The 24,989-nt window shown below is 48.3% G+C and overlaps 2 protein-coding genes and 3 non-coding genes across 9 annotated transcripts; all 5 read left to right on the top strand.

The window, feature by feature from the left end:
- The first annotated feature begins 2,298 nt into the window (after nucleotides 1–2,298).
- On the top strand, nucleotides 2,299–20,054 carry PABPC4 (poly(A) binding protein cytoplasmic 4). Of its 5 annotated transcripts, none has more exons than XM_075522307.1 (15): nucleotides 2,299–3,420; nucleotides 12,352–12,545; nucleotides 12,866–12,981; nucleotides 13,462–13,601; nucleotides 13,862–13,956; nucleotides 14,567–14,704; nucleotides 15,292–15,387; nucleotides 15,993–16,265; nucleotides 16,532–16,619; nucleotides 16,789–16,908; nucleotides 17,481–17,608; nucleotides 18,256–18,349; nucleotides 18,462–18,592; nucleotides 18,679–18,778; nucleotides 19,703–20,054. In XM_075522307.1, exons 1-14 carry the CDS (start codon nucleotides 3,228–3,230, stop codon nucleotides 18,763–18,765), a joined length of 1,893 nt encoding a protein of 630 aa, XP_075378422.1. In that variant the 5' UTR covers nucleotides 2,299–3,227; the 3' UTR covers nucleotides 18,766–18,778; nucleotides 19,703–20,054. The 5 variants fall into 5 exon arrangements, with proteins under 5 accessions (XP_075378422.1, XP_075378423.1, XP_075378424.1 ...); XM_075522308.1 differs by having other exon boundaries at nucleotides 19,610–20,054; XM_075522309.1 differs by lacking the exon at nucleotides 16,789–16,908.
- On the top strand, nucleotides 15,008–15,140 carry LOC142419552 (small nucleolar RNA SNORA55). The gene has a single exon (XR_012778584.1). It is a non-coding gene; the product is annotated as a small nucleolar RNA SNORA55 (small nucleolar RNA).
- Nucleotides 15,664–15,796, top strand: LOC142419551 (small nucleolar RNA SNORA55). Its single transcript, XR_012778583.1, has one exon. It is a non-coding gene; the product is annotated as a small nucleolar RNA SNORA55 (small nucleolar RNA).
- Nucleotides 17,043–17,175, top strand: LOC142419550 (small nucleolar RNA SNORA55). The gene has a single exon (XR_012778582.1). It is a non-coding gene; the product is annotated as a small nucleolar RNA SNORA55 (small nucleolar RNA).
- Nucleotides 20,055–20,860: 806 nt separating the features above from the next.
- PPIE (peptidylprolyl isomerase E) lies at nucleotides 20,861–24,683 on the top strand. The gene is made up of 10 exons (XM_075522514.1): nucleotides 20,861–20,914; nucleotides 20,987–21,085; nucleotides 21,264–21,307; nucleotides 21,940–21,966; nucleotides 22,164–22,245; nucleotides 22,863–22,963; nucleotides 23,088–23,211; nucleotides 23,295–23,480; nucleotides 24,075–24,217; nucleotides 24,311–24,683. Exons 1-10 carry the CDS (start codon nucleotides 20,884–20,886, stop codon nucleotides 24,377–24,379), a joined length of 906 nt encoding a protein of 301 aa, XP_075378629.1. The 5' UTR covers nucleotides 20,861–20,883; the 3' UTR covers nucleotides 24,380–24,683.
- The last annotated feature ends 306 nt before the right edge of the window (nucleotides 24,684–24,989 follow it).

Here is a 24,989-nt window from a genome sequence, read left to right as displayed (position 1 = left end):
TTGGGAGGCCTCTGGGTGGTGGGTCTTACACCAGCATCATCGATGGGGATAAGCTGGCGAGACAAAGACGTTAAAAGATGTCACCTTTGTTCCAGGCACTGCTGTAGGTCTTGAGAGGGTGAACTGGGAGGATCTGGGGCATTGCTGGTCACCAGGAGCAGCTGCATTCCTGTGTTGAGGGTATCAAGAGCAGTGGGGTCCCTGCGTCAGTTTTGGGCCCTCGTGGGCAGAGGGTACCCCCAACCCATCGGTTTGTGTCAGGATTGAAAAGGACTGAGGAGGACACAGGACCGTAGCTGTCTGCATGGTGTCACCTCAGAGGGGACACAAACGTCAATAAATACGTTTCAAATAAAAGCCATTCTCAGTTGTAACCACAGCAGCTGCTTGCAGCCAAAGGGCGTTTTATGTGGAAACATGTTCTTCGATGATGTTTCGTTCTTCCATCGTTCTTCAAATGAGCTCTGCTGTGTTTTGACTTTAGCTGTCAGAGCGGAGCCATGCCGAACTCCTTCCACAGCAAGACACTCGTCTCAGCCCGTGGTTTCCCAGCTGAGGAGACGCTGGGCTGCCGAGGACCAAGCCGTGAAACAGTGGCAGGCACCAGGCACGATCCCACCAGTGCATACCAGTGCTGCCTCCCAACACTGCTGGCCATTGGGAGGAAGGTGATGAGCTCAGGAGGAGGATGATTTGTGTCTTTAGAAAATAACCTGGACTGAAAACATTGCAAAATGTTACAATTTATTTTGCTATTGTTACCTTTTATTCTGCTACTCTCGATTATTCCACTGTAATGAAGGGATAGGTATCACATCCCATTTTTATGGTAACATCGTATCCCACTTTTAAAGCAAATTAAAGGCAATGTAATGTAGAATTGAAAAGTCACAGCAGACCAGCTACCAGCCTCTGTAGACTATCTTAGTCCCCCTTAACAGGACATCCATGGCGCCTGAAGGTCACTGATGAATCACTGAATCCTGTGCTGCTGTGTCCTCACGCTCTGCTGAAGATGCTGCAAATAGATAATCACGGGTCTCCCCAGAGCTGAATCTCGTGAGCGTGAAGCCGTGGGACAGTGGAGGGGGGGTGAATCCCTCTCTTGTTCCAGCAGCTTTCTTCTGCATTCAGAGTTGTTCAACCCTCACCCTGGGAAGAGGGACTGACAGCTCGCTTCCACGGGGAGACATCGAGGACCCTTGGTCCCGCTCCAGGGCGGCCCACGATGCGAGCTGGCGCAGCGCCGGGGCTGCCGCAGGAACTCGCGCTGATTTGAGGAAAAATTATGCTCGGAAGAGGAGGAGGCTGTGGGAACGGCTCCAGCTATGGCCGCTCCTCATTTCACCGCCAGTGACACCTCCAAAACCATAGCTTGGAGCAGCGAGAAAAATTATCCCAGAGGAATTATTTGCTCTCCTGGTGCATTCCTCTACTCGTCCCGCTTCTTGACCTGGTCCCAGCTCCATGGCCGCCCTCTCTCCAGGAGGCTCCCCCGGGCCCCTCGTGTTTCGTGGTGGGACTGAGCTGCCCCATGAGAGATCCGCATGCAGAGGATGGGGATGGTACGGAAAAGAACCCCCAAAACGCCCTTCTGGGGGGTGTTGCTGTGGGTGCGTGTCCCTGCCAGCTGCCCACAGAGGATCGTTTCGCTCTAAATCTGGCCCGCCATCCCCGTGCAGGGACAAGACTTTGGTGTCACTCGAGCCGCCATGGAATCAGTACGTGGACTGAGCTGTGAGACTGCACAGCTGTGCTCCAAACGCCATCCGGGCGCCATTTTTCATGGCAACCACATAGTTTTGAAGAATTAGGAAGCTGTTGTGCTTTTTTATTGGCTTGGTGGCTGGCTTGGGGGAGGTGGACATCCTGAAGAGGCGAGGGGTGGATGTTGTTGGGCAGCCTGAGAAAAACCAGGTCTCGCTGAGGAGCGGTGAGGGGCCGGGGTCTGAAGGAGAGCGCCTGGTGGTGTGGCACCACTCCACATGAGGGGCCAGAACTGCCCGGCAGATTTGGGATTCCTGGCGCTGGGAGTGCTTCGGAAAGAAACGGAGGCCCAGCTCGTCCCGGGGCACACGAGGAGCCCGGAGCCAGGGCGATGGCAGGGGAATCCTGAGGAGCCATGGGCCGCCATGTCCCCGCTGAGGGTCGTCCACTGGCGACCCCAAAATGGCGGGCGGGGGCGCCGCGGCGGGAGCCGCGAGCCCCCTCGGCCCGCGCTGGCCCCGCCCCGCCTCGCCTCGCCTCAGGCCGGGCGGGCGGCGGTCCTCCCCCCCGCTGGGGTCGCTGCAGCGGGCGGCGGCGGCGCGTCGGGCGGCGGGGGTCGCTCCCCGCCGGGCTTGGCCGCCTCCTCTCCGCGGCACGGCGGCCGCTCACGCCGCGGCGGCGGCTATAAAGGGGCGCCCGCCGCCCGCCGCCGCCTCTCCGCTCGCCGGGCCGCAGCGCGTGAGTCGGTGTCGGGCCCAGCGCCGCCCCGGGCCGGGACCGCAGGGCAGGGAGGGCGCGGGGAAGCGCGGGGGCGCCGGGCGAGCGCGGCTCTGGCCCGCTCCCTCCTGTCAGCCCGGCCGCCCCTCTCGGCGGTAACCGCCGCCGCGTGTTATTTATTGCCCCACTAGAGCCGATCTATTTTATGTAGATATAAAATATAAACCTAGCAGAGAAGATTTAATTTTAAAAGAAAGGTTCGTGTAAGTATATATTACGGAGAGGATTATTTTTCCTATTTTTTTTTTTTTTTACCTCAGAAAAGCAAACTGCCTCTGCTCTGGAGAATTGGGGCTAAATTAGACTCTTAAAGCAAAATAAGGGACGTGGTTTTGGGGAGATCGAGGAGGGTTTTGCCCCAGAGCTGACGGGAGAAACGCTCAGGAGCCGGCGTATGAATTTTGGCTTCATATCCAAACCCCGCTCTCCTGGAGGCTTAACTTTGTTTTTTGCTGGTTTCCAGGCCTCTCCTCCTCCCTCAGCCGCTCTCTGTCCCGGGGCCTGGCCTGGCGGAGCAGCCGTCCCCCGGTACCCCCCCACTGCGCCCTCCTTCTGGTCACCGGCCTCCTGCCAGCCCCCCCCCCCCCCCCCCAAGCTGTTTCTGCAGGCCCCCGCTTAGTGAGGCTTTTAAATAAGAGTTTGAGGTTTTCCCCCAGTTTAAATATTTACAAAAAGCTTGACTTAAAGAAACCCCAAGAATAAAACCCTCTTAGTTCCTGGTGGGAGCGTGTGCTGGGTGGAAGATGAACACAGCTGCCAGCAGTTACCCGATGGCATCGCTGTACGTGGGTGACCTGCACCCCGATGTCACGGAGGCCATGCTCTACGAGAAGTTCAGCCCTGCTGGGCCCGTTCTCTCGATTCGGGTCTGCAGGGATATGATCACCCGTCGGTCCCTCGGGTATGCCTATGTCAACTTCCAGCAGCCAGCAGATGGTAAGTGGCATATACAACCACATCTACAGCTTTTTTCTTCACTTTTCTTCACTTTTTTCCACTAATCCACACTGCTGTTCATGTGTATTGCCATGTAGCTGCCTACCAAAATGTTACAGTTACAGGGTAAGTAATCACTTGCTATTAACTGAAGCTGGAATATTTTTTACTGCTTGGTGTCTACAAAATACTCTGCAAATGCACGTCTTGTAATATCTCTGATAGATAGACCTATTTCTCTCTTACTGATGTTAAACTTTGGAGATTTGGATTTGTTCCAGCTCACATAAGAGAATAATCTCCACTGTGTTCCCCTTTGTTCTTGTGTAGGTTGGGCTGTTTGTGTGGGTCTTCACGCGGTCAGTCCTAGCAGGAAAAGTTCAGAGTAGTCAGCCCTGGTTGAATGCTCAGTTTGACTGGCTGAGCCTCTGGCTGCCCACTCGCTCCGATTTAATATTTGGGAGATCTGGTGGACTGCAGGTTGCTGTGTTTGTGCAAGCAGCTGGATGGGTCTGCCAGTCTGGGAAGTGGTATTCTTGTATTAATGGGAAAGGAGATGCATTGTTCAACGCGTGGGAAACGAGGTTGTCTCATGTGCAGAAACCAGGTTGATTTGCTCTTGCCAGACTCTTTTTTTCATACTTTAATTTGGCTCCTGCTCAAGTAGGTATTCCAGAGCTGAAGCAGCAGTAGCACGTGGAAGATGGGACAGAAGAGGTAATTTTGGAACATGTCTTTTTCTGGAAGAAAAATGGGTCAGCGTTTTCTGCCCTAGTTTTCAGAGCCTTTGCTTGTTGACTGGTGCAAGTTTCTTGCTCTGTGCTGTGATTTAGCAGTATCTATATGCGATGGAGACATCCAAAGGATAGATGAGAGCGAACTTTTCCCTTGAATTCAGAATCAATTCAGAAGAGCACAGACTTCAGCAGCAAGTAAACTTTCCTTTAGCCTGTAGTAGGTTATCCTGCTTTACATTTTTACAGGCAGCAGAGAGTGGTCTGTTTGTTGCACAGGGTAATATATTGACTTAGGATCAAAGTGTTTGTTGTGTGGAAAACAGAAATGTTGCTACAAAATTGTATTCCTGTAGGCTAGCAGAGCCTCTGGGATTGAGCTCTTGGCTGGAATGTTTGGATTTTACATAGTCTGTTGTGACTATGTGCCATCCTAGCTTCCATCCTCTCCCAGGTCACACTACCTTCTGTGTGTCCTTTCCTTGGGATGCTGACTGATCTGATTGAGCACTTCTGATCCTTTCTCTTGCTAGGCTGATAAAAAGCTAGCTTGCATCCCAGTGCGTAATTTCTCATTTGTGGAACTCTCAGAAGCCTGCTTTTCATGCAGGCTAAGCAATGCATGTATGTGTCTTAAAACTTCTCAGTGAGAAGGGAAGAACCTGAGAGCCTGTATATGTGGTCCTCTCCTGCTCTGATGAACCTGTCTGCTCTGACTCCCTCTTATAAAAGCACTTGGGTACGTTCATGTGCTGTGCAAGCAAAGGTACAGTTATCCAGGCTCACCTGCCTTTGTCTAGGCTATGATCTCATTTTTTAGGATAAGAGAAATAAAAACAAGCAGCAGAAATAAAGCCAAGAAGAAACTCAGAGCTCAGATTAGATAAATGTTGGAGAGATGGGGTGCAAAAGTATAGATAAAGTTCTCTTAAAGTAGAGAAGAGCTGTATAATAAGTGTAGTTATGGTGTTAAAAGGGAAGAGTGGCTAGTCACATGTGCTTGCTTTAGCAGAAAGAAGTTCTGCACCGCATACAAATATGAAGACAGGTGGCGTTCCAATATATTTCAAGGTAATCTTTTATGGTAATAAATAGGCAGGAATTTAAAGGGAGGTTGCATCATTCTGGGCTCCTGGTGAGGCCGCAGACATTTTAGGAAGTCCCAGTACTTCAAGTGATACTTTGACAAAGTAAGTGGTGTCTTGTTACTGGTAGGTCTTAGAAGGTCAAGTGATTTAAACCTAATCATTGAGTTAATATCAGGAAGGAGAAATATTCAAACTCGTCCAGCCCTCGTGAAGCGATCTCTTCTGAAATGCTCCTAATTTCTTCTGTCTGGCAAACTGCAGCATGTGTAACTTTGCATGAGTGAAAAACAGCTGCTGTACTAAATGTAATGCAGCAGAACATAAACAGATAATTTTGGAAAGGTTAGCCCGTTGATGGTGTGTTGCGGTCTCTCTGAAACAAAGACCTGAACATGAAGAACATAATTCTTATTGTCAAATGCAGAAACTTGGCTTTTGTTTTCAAGGTGGCAGTACTCAGTACTGCCTGCATGAGGGCTTTCTGAAAGGAGGAGGGATCTGTATTTTCTTCCAGGAATGCATAATAAGAAATGCATTTGGCCTTGATTTTTCTAAATCTGTGAAAAGATGGGGGGGTGTTCTGTAGCACCGTAGGGATCTGTTTTGATTTATGGGTGATGATAGCTGCTACAAAATACCACGTAAAAGTAATCAGGAAGCTTTGTGCTCTGAAAACTTTTAGGGAGGTTCTTGTGGGGACATTGTTAGTATGCTTGAGTGGTAGTAGGTATTAAAGAAGTTGATATATGATAGTTTGCATTTCGCTGGCACCTTTTGTGGAAAGATTAGTGCTTCATAAATCTGAAGAAAACAATGTTTTAACTTTTTTGTGCAGGAAATAAGACTCTGTCTGTATGACTAGAGAAAGACCATAGAGCAAGTCAAGTAGCAGAACTCTTCCCCTTTACGTGGGGCCACCAGGAGATCATGGAGTCATTTAGGTTGGAAAAGACTTTCAAGATCAAGTCCAACCGTTAACCCAGCACTGCCAAGCCCACCACTGAACCGTGTCCCTAAGCGCCACATCTACATGTCTTTTAAATACCTCCAGGGATGGCGACTCAACCCCTTCCCTGGGCAGCCTGTTCCAATGCTTGACAACCCTTTCGGTGAAGAAATTGTTCCTAATACCCAATCTAAACCTCCCCTGGCTCAACTTGAGGCCATTTCCTCTTGTCCTATGGCTTGTTACTTGGGAGAAGACTCACACTCACCTCTCTACAACCTCCTTTCAGGTAGTTGTAGAGAGTGAGAAGGTCTCCCCTCAGCCTCCTTTTTTCCAGGCTAAACAACCCCAGTTCCCTCAGCCGCTCGTCATCAGCCTTGTGCTCCAGACCCTTCACCACCTTCGTTGCCCTTCTCTGGACACGCTCCAGCCCCTCAATGTCTTTCTTGCAGTGAGAGGCTGGAGCCCAAAACTGAACACAGTATTTGAGGTGCGACCTCACCAGTGCCGAGTACAGGGGCACGATCACTGCCCTAGTCCTGCTGGCCACACTGTTTCTGATACAAGCCAGGATGCTATTGGCCTTCTTGGCCACCTGGGCACACTGCTGGCTCATATTCAGCCGGCTGTCAACCAACACTTGCAGGTCCTTTTCCGCAGGGCAGCTTTGCAGCCACTCTTCCCCAAGCCTGTAGCGTTGTTGTGACCCAAGTGTAGGACCTGACACTGAGCCTTGTTGAACCCCATCCATGGGCCTCAGCCCATCGATCCAGCCTGTCCAGATCCCTCTGCAGAGCCTTCCTGCCCTCCAGCAGATCAACACTCCTGCCCAGCTTGGTGTCATCTGCAAACTTACTGAGGGTGCACTCGATCCCCTCGTCCAGATCATTGATGAAGATATGAAACAGAACTGGCCTCAGTACTGAGCCCTGGGGAACACCGCTTGTGACTGGCTGCCAGCTGGATTTAACGCCATTCACCACCACTCTTTGGGCCCAGCCATCCAGCCAGTTTGTTACCCAGTGAAGAGTATGCCTGTCCAAGCCATGAGCAGCCACTTTCTCCAGGAGAATGCTGTGGGAAATGGTGTCAAAGACTTTACTAAAGTCTAGGTAAACAACATCCACAGCCTTTCCCTCATCCCCTAAGCAGGTCACCTTGTCACAGGAGGAGATCAGGGTGGTCAAGCAGGACCTGCCTTTCACAAACCCACGCTGACTGGGCCTGATCACCTGGGTGTCCTGTACGTGCCGTGTGATGGCACTCAGGATGATCTGCTCCATAACCTTCCCCAGCACCGAGGTCAGGCTGACAGGCCTGTAGTTCCCCAGATCCTCCTTCCAGTCTTCTTGTAGATGGGTGTCACATTTGCTGACCTCCAGTCAACTGGGACCTCCCCGGTGAGCCAGGACTGCTGATAAAGGATTGAAAGCAGCTTGGTGAGCACTTCTGCCAGCTCCCTCACTACCCTTGGGTGGATCCCATCTGGTCCCATAGACGTGTGTGTGTCTAAGTGGTGTCACTAACCATTTCCCCTTGGATTATGGGGGCTTCATTCTGCTCCTCATCCCTGTCTTCCAGCTCAGGGGGCTGGGTACCCAGAGAACAACTGGTCTTACTATTAAAGGCTGAGGCAAAGAAGGCATTAAGTACCTCAGCCTTTTCCCCATCCTTTGTCACTATGTTTCCCCCCATGTCCGTTAAAGGATGGAGATTCTCCTTAGTCCTCCTTTTGTTGCTAATGTATTTATAGAGACTTTTTAAAATTATCTTTTACGGCAGTAGCCAGACTAAGTTCTAGTTGGGCTTTGGCCCTTCTAATTTTGTCCCTGTATAACCTCATGACATCTTTGTAGTCCTCCTGAGTTGCTTGCCCCTTCTTCCAAAGGTCATAAACTCTCCTTTTCCTCCTGAGTTCCAGCGAGACCTCTGTCTCAGCCAGGCCGGTCGTCTTCCCCGCTGTCTTGTCTTGGCACATGGGGACAGCCTGCTCCTGCGCCTTTAAGATTTCCTTCTTGAAGAATGTCCAGTCTCCCTGGACTCCTTTGCCCTTCAGGGCTGCTTTCCAGGGGACCAGTCTCCTAAACAGACTCAACCAGTCTCCTAAACAGGCCAAAGTCTGACCTCTGGAAGTCCAAGGTAGCAGTTCTGCTGACTCCCCTCCTTACTTCTCCAAGAATCAAAACTCTATCATTTTGTGATCACTATGCCCAGGACAGCCTCCAACTGTCACATCACCCACAAGTCCTTCTCTGTTCACCAACAACAGGTTCAGCGGGTGCCTTCCCTAGTTGGCTCCCTCACCAGCTGTGTCAGGAAGGTCTCTTCCACATGCTTCAGGAACCTCCTAGACTGTTTCCTCTCTGCTGTATTGTATTTCCAGCAGACATAGGGTAAGTTGAAGTCCCCCACAAGAACAAGGGCTAATGATTGTGAGACTTCTCCCAGCTGCTTATAGAATATTTCATCTACCTCTTCATCCTGGTTGGGTGGTCTATAACAGACTCTCACCATATCTGCCTTGTTGCCCTTCCCCCTGATTCTTACCCATCAACACTCGACCCTATTGTCACCATCATTAAGCTCTGGACTATCAAAACAGTCCCTAACATACAGGGCTACGCCACCGCCTCTCCTTCCTTGCCTATCTCTTCTGAAGAGTTTGTAGCCATCCATTGCAGCACTCCGGTTGTGCGAGTCATCCCACCATGCTTCTGTGACAGCAACTATATCATAGTTTTCCTGCTGCACAGGAGCTTCCAGCTCCTCCTGTTTGTTGCCCATGCTGTGTGCCTTGGGGTAGATGCACTTCAGCTGGGCTATTGATCCTGTCACCTGATCACACTGTCACATCCTGGATGTGCTCTGTACTTCCAGAGTTCCTGTGTCTGAATTGATTCAAAGCTTGCATTTTTCTTTACGTTTTTGTTAGCTAATGGAGTGATGCTTGACCCTGGAAGGGGTTACTTTCTGGACATGCATTGTCTAACTGCTAGTCTGCTGCAGAGAGGTTATTTTTAGTGAAAATAAGCTCTGCTGGCTTTGATTGCAGTTCTTTGGCGTAGTAACCGGTGAATGCTGAATACTGAATCTGTCATACTGTGATAGGCAGATTAAGGAAATGCTTCAAAGTTCTGGCTAGTTCAGGCTCAGCTGTGGTCGTTAATATTTATTCTTTTTGACTGTGAAGAAGGGAAAGAAAACAAACTCATTTAATTTGAAAGAAAAGCTGAATTTCCTTTTTCATGTGTTCCTCATGCAATTTAATTGCATTCCAGGGTTTCATAACATTGACAACAGTCATGACATGACAACTCAGATAATGAAGCAGAGAAACTTTAATATGGCTATAGAGATAAGCTGTTCTGGAAGTACAGAGAAAACAGAACATTTCCCAAGCCAAGAAGGAACCCGGAGCTGGGATTAGATAAGTGTCTCTGAAGAAAGGTGTAGAAGAGTATAGATAAACTTTTTGTCTCTTCTCTTACTTAGGGAAGAGAAGACAATGTAAGAGAAGACCTGTGTAACACAAATGCAGGTGTGAAGTTAAAAGGGAAGAGCGGTTACTTACATATGCTTCGTTGCCAGCACCATTTTGTTCTAACTAAAGTGATCAAGAGATTTAAGTCTGTCCTGTATGCAACCTCTCTTTTTTTAAAAAAATAAGTGGTTAAATTTGTGCTATGTGCTTTTGTTGTCAGGTCTTTTCTGCTTAGTGATGTAAGAGAGTCCGGAGGTTTGCAGAGCAGCCATCTTTGCAGAATAAAACTCCTTGTGGAGAGTTTCTCATGGGTGAATCTTGGTGTGTGCATGTGGTTATCTGTCTTTATGCTGCTCAACCACAGTTGCTAATTCCACCATTGTGTTAGCTCTGCATCAGGGAGCCTGTAAGGGAGATTAATTACTTTGAGGCCTAAGGCAAGCTGCAAGGAGTGTTCATATGCTTTCCCTATCCAGAAGGCTATGAAAGAGAAATGAAAAGGAAGCCTGAAAGGGGTTAAGAGTGTGTATAATGTTATATATGAGTTGCAGTTGAGTCTGCTGGAAGGATGACAGGAACCAGTGGGAGAGAAACAGATACAGGAACTGAAATGGCTGAAGCTTTGTGGCTCAAATAGAAGAAAATGAGAAGGTGTTTGCTCAGATTAAGGAAATGAATCAGATGTGCCTAGTCTGAGTCATCCACTTAACTCATGCTAATCCTTTACAGGTTTTCTTAGGTACTGGAGTAATGTGATTGCATTTCCACCTGTGGGTATGGCAGGGAATCCATCTAGGGCTTTATTGTACCACTACTCACAAGAAGTGTCTGAGTGAATTTCAAGCAGAGTATAATAATAGAGTGGAATACTAGCAAGCTATTGAAAGAGCAGTGCAATAGTATCTGCTGAAGTATATGCTTAGGAAGCTTGAAGGAACTGGGATAAGTTCATAACTAGTCTACGTCTCGGTAGCTGCTGCAGAGTGTTTCACAGTTCCCTCTGGTTGCATGCCACTGCTTCATCTGCTTGTCACCTTTCAGCAGGAGCCCTGTTTCTGCTGCAAATGGTATATACAACTAGTTTGTGTCCTTGCCAACACATACTTCTGGAGGACCTCTCCTTGCTATAAATAAACACTGCCAAATTTGACAAGCTGGACCAAGTTGCCTGCTGAAGTGCCTACTAGGAATGGACTGCAGGAAGAACCTCAGTTGCATTGATTCAGAGTAGCAGCTGAGGAATCATTTTAGCATGGCAGTTAATTGTATTTAACACCTTTGACTAAACAGAGCTAGTAGAATTGTAGCAAGTACAACTTTCCTCCTTAAATAATTTTCTTTTTTTTTTTTTGCAAGCCTGACTACTTCAGGAAAGAAGTCCATCAGAGCTTGTTTTCTAGCTGGGGGTATGTGTGAAGGACTGGGTAAAATAGCAACAGCACCACTTCAATTTAAAAAGCAACAACAAAAAACATTTTCAAAGCACATGGAAAAAATTCTGAGAAACTTCCATGCAGTAGTTGAAACTGGGGGTAGGGAGTGCAGGAGACTTTTGTAGGCAGTGTCTCATTGGAGTTCCTACAGATAGTTCCGTGAAATGCTGAGTAGTTACTTTGGTTGCATTAGTAGTCACATGAAAGGAGAAGGTGTTCGAATTGGCATTTTCCTTGAATTTGCTACTCCTGAAATCTAATCAGCAAGTAACACTGGGTGAAGGTGGCCTGGAAGAATTGAGACAAATACATTTGGAAAACTTGGGTTCTGCCCTGTTAATATTCCTTGATTTTAGTGCCTGTCTATCCCTCTCTTTCCCTGCTTCATGCTGGGAATTAACAGTCTTTCTTTTCCTCTGCGCGCTCCATGCTGGGAGTGTTTGCTGGCACAGAAGAGTCCGAAGCATCTCAATTTTATGAACAAGATCCTAATGTGTGTACGTAATGATCCTTTTAATATATCAGTAGGCAGCAGAAATAGAATCGTGGAGGGGGTTTCAGTGTAGGTCAGAATGACAGTGCAGGGGTGTTAGAGTTTAGATAAACACTTCCCTGTTAATCAGATTGGGTGTATGGACTTTTTTCCAGAGTTTTGTCCGCTTTTGCTGTTGTCTTTAGATTGAGCAACTTGGGAATAATTTTTTGGCCACATAAGTTACAGAGGCTGACTCATGTCTTCCCAGCCAGCCACGTGTTCGTGCACGTTTTTCCTGACCTGATAGGGAGATGATCATTTTCTCTTAATAGAAATGAGTATGGGTAGATGTGAGCTTCATGAAAAGCAAGCAAGCCAGACAGTCACTTTTGTTACTTCCTTTTTTTCCCCCAGGGTTTCCTGTATTTCCTTGTCTTCTTTGGGTGCAGCAATTTACTTTTATAATAATTAAGAATATAACTGATAAACCCCAGGCATTTTGACATTCATTTTGCTGTGGTTGTTAAAACATTACTATCATGTAAATTTAAAATAGTCTATTAAACCTACTATATACTTAAACATGCCTAGTGACTGTGCTGGAAAGACCTCCCTTAGAACATTGAGTTAAAAAGTAATTGAAATTGGTTGCCCTTGATATTGCCCCAGATGTCTCCACGAGCTGAGTAAAATTCAGAGAAAACGATCACCCACATGATGGAAACCTTTATTCTTTAACAAACCACAGAAATCTATTCTTGACTTCTCTTGCAGCTGAGCGTGCTCTAGATACCATGAATTTTGATGTGATCAAAGGAAAACCCATTCGCATCATGTGGTCTCAGAGGGACCCCTCCTTGAGGAAGTCAGGGGTTGGGAATGTCTTCATTAAGAACCTGGACAAATCCATTGATAACAAGGCACTTTATGACACATTCTCAGCGTTTGGGAATATTTTGTCCTGCAAGGTGAGATGTGGTTACTTTGTCCAATTCTGTTATAGCAGTGACATGATCAGACACCTCCAATGTAGGAAGCGAAAGGGACACCTTTCACCAAGTGAGGAGTGGAGTCTCTAAAAGGCAGAGTTGACCTTTTTTTGGTCAGGGATTGCTGAAGTTAAGTCAGATTTGGTCATGAAGTGTGCAAGTCTGAAACACAGATAACATCTTCCTAGTGTTGACCCTTGGCAGTAACCTATTTTCGCGTGCTGGCCTTGTGTCTGAGCGTGACAGAGGAGAAAATGTGTTCAGAGAGCTGACATTTTGTTTTCCTTCCACATGTCTAGGTGGTGTGTGATGAGAATGGCTCTAAGGGCTACGCGTTTGTGCACTTTGAGACCCAGGATGCTGCAGATAGAGCCATCGAGAAGATGAACGGCATGCTGCTAAACGACCGCAAAGTGTGAGTGTCACAGCCAGAAGCAGCAACGATCGCATGAACCGTGATGCATCTCGGTATTAACAGGGACACACAAGGCACTGGTTCTCCTGGCCCAAGCCTTGGCCTGCTACCTCTCCACTACAGGGCTGGTGAGTGACCCTGCCCAAGCCATGGCCTGCTACCCCTCCATTACAGGGCTGGTGGGTTTCCCTAACCAAGCCTTGATTTGCTACCTCTCCGCTAGTGGGCTAGGGTGGGTTTCTGTGGCCAGTACTCTCTCCACTGCAGAGCTGGGTGGGCATCCTTGTCCGACTCTCTCCGCCATAGGACAGGTGATTTTTCTGGTTGGTCTGTGGCCTGTTTGTCCTTCTCCTGTCACCCTTTCTTGTCCCCATTCCCAGCTCCTACTACACACTCATTTTTTGCCTCACTGCAAATCACACATTGTTTTTCCACTCTTGAAAACAAGCTGCTTATTGGGATTTTAATTCTTTCTTACAGATTTGTGGGGAGATTCAAGTCTCGTAAAGAGCGGGAGGCTGAGTTGGGAGCCAAGGCAAAGGAATTCACTAATGTTTATATTAAAAACTTTGGGGACGACATGGATGATGAAAGGCTAAAGGAGCTCTTCAGCAAATATGGTAAATACAGAAACACTTTTAATGAGGCTGTGAATTTCATGACCCATGGTAGTTTAACAGTGCTGCTACCATCTGTATAGCTCTACGTGGGTCACTTTGAGGAATACAAAGAGTTGAGGTGTGGGTAGTAGCTCTGACTGTTGCACAGGAGGCAGAGGCTGGCCAGCAGATGAGACACAGAAGGCTGGGGCTATTATATGGAGTTTAATAGTCTTGAAATAGTTTTATGATATTTTACTAACTCTGTCCCTTGGTAACAGGTAAAACTCTGAGTGTTAAAGTGATGACAGACCCCACTGGAAAATCCAAAGGCTTTGGCTTTGTAAGCTTTGAAAAGCATGAAGATGCTAACAAGGTATGACCATTTTTTATGCTGCTTGAGGTCTTCAGAGAAGAAAAACTTTTACTTGGTTTATCATAGGAGCCTGTTACTAAAATGGGAGAAAATTCTGCCTCAGGCATAACGTCTTTAGATGTGGGGACTTAGAAACCTTTTGCACCTTACTAGCTTGACGTTCAAGGATAACTTGGCATTTCTCCAGATTACTAGATCCACACAGAATGCAGTGGTATAATCAAGAACGTTAATTGCTGAAGCAATACTACAATGCAGGGCTTCAGGAGGAGGAAGGCGTCTAGAGTGAGAACATTGCTTAGAAATAGTCTTCTCTAAGTATAATGCTTGTTTAAAATTTGGCCTTAATTGCAAGAAGGGGTGGGGACAAATTCACAAGTTGCTGTTAGTCCAGCACTTAGTGGTATTGTCAACATGGTGTCCCCTGATAACTTCAGTTTGTCTTTAATTAGCCTGTTACACGGAAGCAGTGCAAAGGTAATGTGGCAACCTTGGTTTATTGGCTAAGAGGCAGCGATACAATGTGAGCTTTGGACAGTGCTGTTCTTAACAGGATCAGGTGCTGTCTTATTTCAGCAGTTGACAGTTTCCTCTTGAACCCTCTACCCAGGCAGTAGAAGAAATGAATGGAAAGGATATCAATGGGAAAATGGTATTTGTAGGCCGAGCACAGAAGAAGGTCGAGCGCCAGGCAGAGCTGAAACGGAAGTTTGAACAGCTAAAACAAGAGAGACTCAGCCGGTACCAGGTGAATAGTCTGTTTCTTTTCTGAATTTAAGCACCATTTTCAGTCTATTGGGAGACTCGAAAGGAATTGACAAAGTAATCAGTCATTGTCCTATGAGATAATCCTGGGAGTTAAAATGTAAAGGCAACTCTGTGGTATTTGGGGGCATCAGGGCATAGTCTTGGCAATAAAATGTTTAGGAGGACATGAGAAAACAGTCATGCAGTCTCCTTTATTTTCAAATGAGGATACCTAGAAGGATGGAGCATAACCCTGTGCTGTTGTTTCTCTAATTTATGGCAAAACTGGGTCATGTCAGAGATTGCATCCAAATCTTTCCCACTCCTTGCGATATAGTGCTGGACTGGGGACACATGATGCAACAGGAAAGCAGAGGAAATCCAGACAAGCTCCCTTTCACCACAGTGGGACTTGTCTCTACGCCTTTGCAACACTTATCGCCTTCAGCTTTGGGTGGTATGAAAGGAACATTATGCTAAATTAAGAGTTTTCAGACAAATTACAGCTCTGGCAGATGGATGTTAACAGTAGATGTGCTCAAGATTTTCTTTAATGTTATGAATGTCTTATTGTTCTCTCCCTTCTAGGGTGTTAACCTATACATTAAAAACCTAGATGACACTATAGATGATGAAAAACTGAGGAAGGAGTTCTCACCTTTTGGGTCAATAACGAGTGCCAAGGTATTGTGGGCTTTGAGGGTATTAGGATTTTAAAGCCTGAAGAAGGAACTGTTACCGACATGGGATTGAAGGGCAGTTCTTGTCTGCCTTGGTCATTGTGGTCCTGGAAACATCTGGACTAGTAAATACACAGATTTCTTTGGCTCTTGGTGGGATTTTACTGAAATCTTGTTTCGTTCCCTCATGAAAAGAGGAGGCAGGAGGTAGCAAACATGCTTGTTTGAGGTGACTCCCAATAAGCATGAAATGGCGTTTCCTTATGTGCGTTTAGAGGCTGCACCAAATCTTTCCCATTCCTTACTGTGCAGTGTGGGCCTGGGGACACATGGTGCTTACAGAAAAGCAGAGTAAATCCAGGCAGGTGACTTTTCGTTCATTGAGTACCTGTCTCTACACCTCTGCAACAGTTATGTCCTACCTGTCTGAAATCTGACACTTAAAAAATATGGATTCTTATGCTGAGTTGTTGTAATGGTCATCCACTAGCAATTGACGTGGTGCTTAGGGACATGGTTTAGTCGTGGACTTGACAGTGTTAAGTTTATCGTTGGACTCTATCTTAAGGGTCTTTTCCAACCTAAACGATTCCATAACCTTTACCACAGGTGATGCTGGAAGATGGACGGAGCAAAGGGTTTGGCTTTGTCTGCTTTTCCTCTCCAGAGGAAGCCACAAAGGCTGTGACAGAGATGAATGGGCGAATTGTGGGCTCAAAGCCATTGTACGTTGCACTTGCACAAAGGAAAGAAGAGCGAAAGGCCCATCTAACTAATCAGTACATGCAACGCATTGCTGGGATGAGAGCCTTGCCTGCCAACACAATTATTAATCAGTTCCAACCTGCTGCTGGGGGATATTTCATGCCTGCTGTGCCCCAGGTAAGCTGAGCTAGTGTGGTTTTTAACCTGTCTTGGAGCTTTGATGGTTCAGCTGCAATAATCTCATTGAGCCTTTCTTATTGCCTATAAGTAAATAACTCCTAATGAGGGGTGCAGTCAGTGGAGTTAATTCTGTGACTTCCCAGCTGTCTGTTCTCTTACTGTGAATTGAGTGTTGAGTCCTGGCAACGACTGCCAAAACATGTTATAAACAATGCTTGTTACTCACTTAGATGTTGCCTTGAGCTTCTCTGATCTTTCTTCAGGCTCAGAGCAGACCCACTTACTATGCACCCAATCAAATGACGCAGATGAGACCCAACCCACGCTGGCAGCAAGGGGGAAGACCTCAAGGTGAGCGTGCTAGAGGCAATATTTTGGTTGTATGACCCTCTTGTACTTTCCAACAAGAACGATGCATGCTTTCCTTTCCATGCACAACCCCAACCTGCTTTCTGTAGCTGACTGCCCTGACTTGCCAGTCAGTTCTGTTTTGAGGATTTCCCCTCATTTCTTCCATTAGGCTTCCAGGGAATGCCAAATGCCATGCGCCAGTCTGGACCACGGCCAGCACTGCGCCATCTGGCCCCTGCCGGCAATGCTCCGGCCTCTCGTGGCCTCCCTGCCGCTGCCCAGCGAGTTGGTAAGGTGTCTGCCTCCCAGGCTCTTCCCCTTGTCTGTGAGGGAGGAGGATGCTATTGAGACTTGACTTCTACTTCCAAAGATGGTTGTCAGATACGGATAACCAAAGGCCACCTGGGGCAAGGGGCAGAGACAGCACCTGAATCTTTCCTATTCCTTGCTGTGCAGTGCAGGTCTGGAGACAGTTGGTGCTACAGCACAGCAGTGGAAATCCAGATGGGTTACTTTCCACTGGTTTGGAACTCATCTCTACACCTCTGCAACATTTACCACTCAAAAAAATAAAAAGGCTATGTAGGTTATGGATATTGTTTTCAGAATAGAGCATCCAAATTCATTTTATTCCAGTGAATAACTAGAAAATATCTTAAATGCAGGATGTGGAATCCATGGTTTAGTTTTAAGGAGAATAGCCCTTTCCTAAAGTAGCCAGTTACATTTTGGAGACCAGTTTCTAAGGAAGTATTAGGCTGTGCAGAGCATAGTTTGAATTCAACAGTTAATATCAGACATCTCAACTTGCCTTCATGTTGCTACAGGTGTTTGTAATTCTGTTCTCCTCTTCTTTTGCAGGCGTTGGCACTGCAGCACAGAATTTAGCTCCTCGTCCGCCTGTAGCTGCCCCCGCTCCCAGAGCGGTTCCTCCTTATAAATATGCCTCAAGTGTCCGCAGCCCACACCCAGCTGTACAGCCTTTGCAGGTAATGCGAGGGTCTGGGCTGTGAAGTCCCTGCAGTTACTGCAGTCCCAACAGGTTTTACATGCAACTGAAGTGTTTTTACAGGAACTTCAAGCTACTTTTATAACCCAGACAGGCATCATAATTTGGAATTTAAAAACCTGGCAGTTGTACCTTTGCCAGGGACAACCTAGTTGGTTTATCTGTCTTATACTTGCAAGCTCTTTAACCCAGATTTGCTGTAAGGATATTTTTCTTGGTTCTTTGCTTTCCCATTTTGCAACTGTTCATTCTCTCGCCTCTTTGCCAAATCCTCACTAGGGTATCAGTGAAGGCACAGTTTGCTTCTCCCACAAACCTCTGTGTTGTAAAAAAAGCAGGCATGGGTGTTGCGCTCTCAGTTGCGATATTTGTCTCACAATGTTTGGTCCAGTTTTTGTAAGATATTTACAGTGCCCGTGTGTGACATTAGGGAGTTTTGAGTTCAGGACTTGGAGGGAGCACGTTTGTGAACCAAGGGCACCTTATCTGTCCTTTTCTGAAACTTAAATCTGCTGTAGGCTTGACAAAGATTGTTTTAGAAGGAGGGAATATTTTTTTTATTGTCTCTAAATATGAAGCAGTCAGCCTAGTATCTATTTCAGAACCCTTATGTCTGCCCTTCTATAGGCACCTCAGCCGGCGGTACATGTGCAGGGACAGGAACCGCTAACGGCCTCCATGCTGGCTGCTGCCCCTCCCCAGGAGCAGAAACAGATGCTGGGTAAGTGAAACTCCAGTTCTTACAGATTGTGTTTTACTTTGGAAATCCCCTTAGGTTTCAAAGATGACTTTTTAATTGGAACTCGGCTGTCTGAACTTTTTTTTTTCCCCAGGAGAACGTTTGTTCCCTCTGATTCAAGCTATGCACCCCAGCCTTGCGGGGAAGATCACAGGAATGCTGCTAGAGATTGACAACTCAGAGCTGCTGCACATGCTAGAGTCTCCCGAGTCCCTCCGGTCAAAGGTAAACTGTCCCCATCTTAGATGGGGTGGATTGTGGGAGGCTTTGGTCAAGAGAACAGGTCTCACTAGATCACTTGTCTCCCCAAGGTGGAGGAGGCCGTCGCAGTGTTGCAGGCTCACCAAGCCAAGAAAGAAGCTGCCCAGAAGGTGGGCGTGGTTGCTGCTACCTCTTAAACCAGGAAGACTGGTGAGTGTCTCAGTCCTCAGCTTCACTTAAAAGCTTCCAGAATCAGAGTAAGTAAAGCATGATTGTTAGGGAATGTAGCCAGTCGGGAGGCCCATGTAGGTCCGGGTGCAGCACTTGTCTGCTTTGAGTCCACTCTTTAAAAAAACAAAACAACCAAACAAAAAAAAACCCTAATGCAGTTTTTCCCAACAGAATCGTTATTGTAGAAGCTTTAGAAATATTCTTCAGAAATCTTATTTTAATTAAGCATCAGAAAGATGTTGCATGAGTCCCTGAAGTGTTCCGAGCAGTTGACATGTCAAGGAAGGGATAACGTATTGAAGTGAGTCTTGTGAAACTGCTAATCTGGGAAATAAAATGAGACAGACAAGGTGTTCTAGTGACTTTGAGGGTAAATAGGCTGTTAATGCCCATTCCTTATCCTGACAACCATCTGCCTACAGCAGATATTAAAGTGCTGGTGTCAGGAATGGCATTTCACTGTATAGGTCTGTCCAAGCAAATGCTGTCTCCTGTGTTTTGGAGCTGGCTCTTGTTTAACTTCAGAATAAGGTTTTTGATTCTTTTGAATGCCTCTTCTCGCTTTTGATGATCCATTTTTTTTCTATGGGTTTTCTGTGGGTTGTCTGGAATTGACATCTTCAGTACTTTGTGAAGCTGTTGTGGTCAGATGTCACAACTCAAACTGGTAAAGAACGATGAAGGGTTCTCGTATTTCTCAGTGGCTCCAGTGACTGGCTTCTCTGCTAAAGAGTTTGAGTTTCTTGTCAGATGATCAGAAATGGATATTTTCCTCAACTGTTAGCAGCTTCTCTCTACCTTGCAAATTATATCGGAGTCCTTATGGTTTGTAACGCTGGAAAGCTCGCGAGCCTGGAGTGAGGTGTGCTGATGTAGGCAACTTGTCGTTGTCTTTTCCTCTAGGATGCAAAGAAGCCAAATAGCCCCTTCATGGACATCAGCTCAAGATGTTTGAAGATTCTTCACTGTCCTGCAGATCTCAATGCCATGCATCATATCACATAGTTATATTGCATTTTGTAAATTAATCTTTAAGATCTTATTTAAAAAGCCAACTCTGAAGCTCTAGATTTCCAAAACCAGAATTGGGCTTGCAAGCTTTTCCTTTGTGGTCAGAACAGAGCTGCCCTTTGTGTCTTCTAAACAGGACATTGAGGATTTTAGGTTGAAAGTATTTTGTGGTTTTGGTTTTAACTGAACAATCCAGTTTGGAAAGTCTGGAAAGCATTTATCAATAAAGGAATAAAAACTTTCACTGCATCTGTCATTTTTTTTTTCTACCCCTCTAGATTTGATAAGTAAATGTGATGTGGCTTAGTAAAATTAAACTGGCAGGCAGTTGTCATATGATTGATACATTGAAACTGTGATATAATTGAGTTATTCTGCTTGTTAACTTTGAACAATCACTGTTTTGAAGCAGCTGTGTTAAAATTATGCCCCAGGACAGTTATGTTGGGTTTGGTTAGTGTCTGAATGGGAGATAACTGTAACTAAGCGGTGATCAAGTAGAAGGGTTTGGGAGGTATTTTTCAAGTGAGGTGTAGAAGGGGTTTGGCTTCCTTTTCATCCTCTGCTGGAGCGGAGAAGCTTTGCTCCTCTTTGCATATATTTCTACATTTTTCAGCTGGATGTTTTCTTTACTGGTTCTGTCATTGTAGGACAGTTGGTATTTTATACTCTAAAGAATGGCTGTGGGGGTTCGTAAGTGATTGGTAAACGATTTGGGGTGATCCTTTGGGATAAAAAGTACGTTTATAGCGCGCAGTAATTCTGAAAGAAAGAGCAGCAGATGCTTCTGCGGAAGCAAGCTCTCGCTGCACGCCCTGCTCACCCCAGCACTTCGCGTTGGGAAAACGCGAGGCGCTGGCGGCTGGAGCGTCCCAGGGAAGCGGAAGGGGCTCCCGGGGCTTCTGCCTGCAAGCCTGCCCGGTTGCCTTCCCCCTGGCAGAGGCGGTGCTGGGGCTGCCCGCTCCCGGCAGAGCCGCCTGCAGCCCGGGGCCGCTCCCCGCCCGCTCCGGTGCCGGCCCCGCGGAAGGGCGGGCGGAGCCGCCGCGCGGTTCCGGGGCGGGGCGGAGGGGAAGATGGCGGCCACCAAGCGGGTGCTGTACGTGGGTGAGTGGCGGGGCCGGGGGCTCCCCGAGCGGGGCCGGGGTCCGCGGGCCGTGACCGGTGTCCGCCCCGCAGGCGGGCTGGCGGAGGAGGTGGACGAGAAGGTGCTGCACGCCGCCTTCATCCCCTTCGGGGACATCACCGACATCCAGATCCCGCTGGACTACGAGACGGGTGCGTGGCCCGGGGGTGGGCTGGGCCCGGGGGTGCTGCGGCCCGTCGGAGCGTCCCTCGCTCCGGGGCGGTTTTCCGGGACGCCCAGGGAACGGGACCCAACCGCTGCTGGGTCCCCGTGGGACCGGTGCGTCTTCGCTGCCCGTTACCGCTTGCTTCTCTCTCTGTCTCTCTCCAGAAAAGCACCGGGGATTCGCCTTCATTGAATTTGAGCTGGCAGAGGTGAGAAGGGGGCAAATACTTGAGCAGCTTGGGCCCTCCTCTTCCTCCCCTGGTGTTTTTGGGCTGGATCCTCTTCCCCTTGGGGCAGCAGCGTTGCAGTTGATGGAAGCAGGCGGGGGTTACCTGCCACAGCCTCAGATTGTTCTCGAGCAGCGGGAGCTGCTCTTCTGCCTTTCCCAGTTCCCGCTTTTCCCATTTATTTTGGGCTGAAGCATGGCCACTGCTGGCCCAAACTGCTTGCCTGCTGGCCCTTGGAGCTCAGCAGCAGCGGGTGGGTTTCTTGGCTTCGTGGGCAGCACGGGCTGTCATATATTTGCTGCGTTATAATCCGTCCTGGGCTTTATACACAAGATCTCTCCCCTTCTCCCAAATGTGTTACGTAAGTGTTAAAGCACTGTACATACAATGAGTTTACTGGGTGGGTTGTGGGAAGACAAACCCCAGATACTGGTTTGGATACAGCTCTTGCAAGATCCATCGGTTTTTACAGCCCTGGGGTAGATGAGGTTTAGGAAAACAGTCCTTTGGCAATCTTTTTCGCAACGAAATGCTGGGGCGCGTGTAGGCTGAGCCTTGCTTTTAAAGGTAGAGTGAGAAAAAACAACGATGCTTTTCTTTCGCTTTTTTGGCAGGATGCGGCAGCAGCTATTGATAACATGGTACAGACCCTGTTCCCCCTTGCCTCTGGAGACGCGTGGCTTTGCCGTCTTCCCAGTAGCACAGAGTGAAGCCCTATGTGGCATGGGCTACACAGAGAAAGCAAGCTCTGTTTTTCTCTGATATCTGCAGGGATTTGGGGGGCATGGTGATTTTTTTACCTCTTGGTGGGTTTTGTTCTGCTTTTTTTCCTCTGCAGAATGAGTCTGAGCTCTTCGGTAGGACAATTCGTGTGAACTTGGCCAAACCGATGCGAATTAAGGAAGGATCATCCAGGCCTGGTGAGTTGGTGCCCGGGAGGGGAGAGCATCCCCGTGGATGTTCAGAGCTTTGTGCATCAGCCTTTCTCTCTGGTTCCCCAGACCCTGAGGCAGAGACCTCCTCTCTGCCTCCCTTTTGGGGATCTCGGGGGGTCTGAGCAGCATCCTCATAATCAAATAACCTAATAACTAAAAATATCCCCTAATTCCTTAGATGGAAATACTCTTGGCAGCACTTCCAGTTGCCTTCGTGCCCTCTGTCAGAGGGCACGGTACGCACACACGTACCAGGCAGAATTACCCACACATCTGGCCACATCTGTAAAAGCAAATGGGGCCAAGGCCATCGCGAGCAATTGCCCCGCGTGGGGATAGTCACAGGGAACAGGCCATGAGCTTGCCCTGCCCGGTGATGTGTGGCACCTCTGGAGGGAAGAAGGGATGACTTTGTCCCTCGTTTCCCTGCACGCCATGTCTTTTGGGGTAGGCTGCTGCCAGCCACGTGGTCCCACGCCTCGGGTGCGATCTGCTGCCGGCACCGCGCTGTGCCCTGCCCCGTGCAGCCGCCTGCATGCTCACGCATGGCCCTTTGGTTCAGTTCGATTCCTGTGCTCTGACCCTTCCTTTTGCTATTGCAGTCTGGTCGGACGACGACTGGCTGAAGAAGTTTTCGGGGAAGACTCTGGAGGAGAACACAGAGGAGGCAGGAGCAGAGGCCCCCAAACCAGAGGTGCAGGAGGTAGGAAAAACAACCAGAGCCACCTGTATCCTTGCTGTCCCAAAGACTGAGAGAGTGGGGCCAGCCATCTTGAGGTAGAGCAGAGGAATGTCATCTCAACTTGTTTTTTTCTTTTCCTGCCCAGGGCGAGCCTCCCGCCAAGAAATCCCGGGCCAACCCTCAGGTTTACATGGACATCAAGATCGGAAACAAACCTGCAGGGCGGCTGCAGATCCTCCTGCGCTCAGATGTGGTGCCCATGACCGTAGGTGAGGAGAGGGTCAGCCTCCCCAGCGTGGTTGCTTCCAGCTGCGACGCAGCTCTCACCTCTCTTCCCCTTGCCCCTGAACAGAGAATTTCCGCTGCCTCTGCACCCACGAGAAAGGCTTCGGCTTCAAAGGGAGCAGCTTCCACCGCATCATCCCCCAGTTCATGTGCCAGGCCGGCGACTTCACCAACCACAACGGCACCGGAGGCAAATCCATCTACGGGAAGAAGTTCGATGATGAAAACTTCATTCTCAAACACACGGGGCCAGGTAGAGCCATCTCCCCAGGCAGGGGCTGGAGAGCAAAATGGCTCAATATCATCTAGAGGCCATGCTTGGGCTGTTTTGACCTAGACCATGTTGACAGTAGCAGCCCTGAATTATAATCTACGTTGGCCAAACGATTCTGCTGCGGTGGAATCGACTGTCGTGTATCGCCGACATTCAGCAAGCAGAAATGCATCGTTTGCTCTCTGTCCATGCACTGTTAACTTCCAGTGTTACATCGTGGAGAAAGAGTTTCAAAGCTGCTTTCCGGTTTGATTTTAAAGGGGGATTGTCACAGTGTGACTGTGAAAAGCAGCAAAAAGCAAGCAGGTTTATCTCCATACAAACAGCTTTTCTATTAGTGCAACTAAAAATAGATGAGCAATCTCCACCACTTTCCATCTTTCATGCTTGCAAGTGTTTCTCTCTCGACATAATTGGTTTCCAATGGGTTCTGTGGAGTTTAATATTCAGAGGTTCTCCTAAAACCGGCAGCGTTTTGTAGGGCATGGGAATGGGTTTGGGTCGAAGTAACGGCTCATGTGCTGGAGCTCATCGCTCCCTCCCCAGCCATAACACTGCACCTTTTGATCACAGGGCTGTTATCGATGGCAAACTCTGGCCCAAACACCAACGGCTCCCAGTTCTTCATCACTTGTGATAAAACAGACTGGCTGGACGGGAAGCACGTGGTGTTCGGGGAGGTGACGGAGGGCATGGATGTGGTGCGGCAGATCGAGGTAGGTGCCGGCAGCGGGGCGTCTGGGACACAGCCGACCTCCTTCCTGCTCTTGGACTTCGTGCCTTTAATTCCTGCTGCTCTTTTCTCAAAGGCTCAGGGTACCAAAGACGGGAAACCGAAGCAGAAGGTGATTATCTCGGACTGCGGGGAGTGCCCGTGAGCTCGGCTCTTGGAGGGGGCTGGATGGGCTGAGCCTGGCCAGGAGGGGCTGGGGAGGGGGCTGCGGTGGGACGGCCCCGTGACCCCCCAGCAGTGTCCCGCTCCCGCGGCTTCTGTTGAAATTCCGCAAAGCTTGGTGTGAACGTGCCTGCGGACAGCACTGCGGGGGGTCTGACCCACCCGAGGATAAATCGCTTCTCAGCCTGCGCCGTCCTGTGCTCCCCCGAGCGGGGCAGGGCCGGTTCTGCTGCTGTGTTCCGGAAAGACTTTATATTAGGTAAAAATAAAACCTAGTTTTAAAAATACTGAGGACCTAGCCGTGGCTGTTGAATTCTCACTGCGTGAGGATGGTCTTTGCTTTTGAGCAAAGATGCTTTTGTTGCATTTACCCTCATCTTCTCAAACCTGGTGTCTAAATCCTGGCTCCAGGGGAAGCTACCCGTGCCGGGGCAAGAAGAGCAGAGCCGAATCTCATGCTTTTTCCACAGCAGGATCTCGTGGAGGCATTTTTGGCGTGTCCGTGGCTCTGTAGTGTCATTTCCCATCAGCAGAGGGAGGCAGGTCCCTGGCTGGCAGCCATCCTGCTGGGAAGCAAGGATGATGGACCTGAT

This window comes from Mycteria americana, chromosome 21 (assembly GCF_035582795.1).
Source record: "Mycteria americana isolate JAX WOST 10 ecotype Jacksonville Zoo and Gardens chromosome 21, USCA_MyAme_1.0, whole genome shotgun sequence".
NCBI lineage: Eukaryota > Metazoa > Chordata > Aves > Ciconiiformes > Ciconiidae > Mycteria > Mycteria americana.
This window is presented reverse-complemented; position numbering and strand designations above follow the sequence as displayed.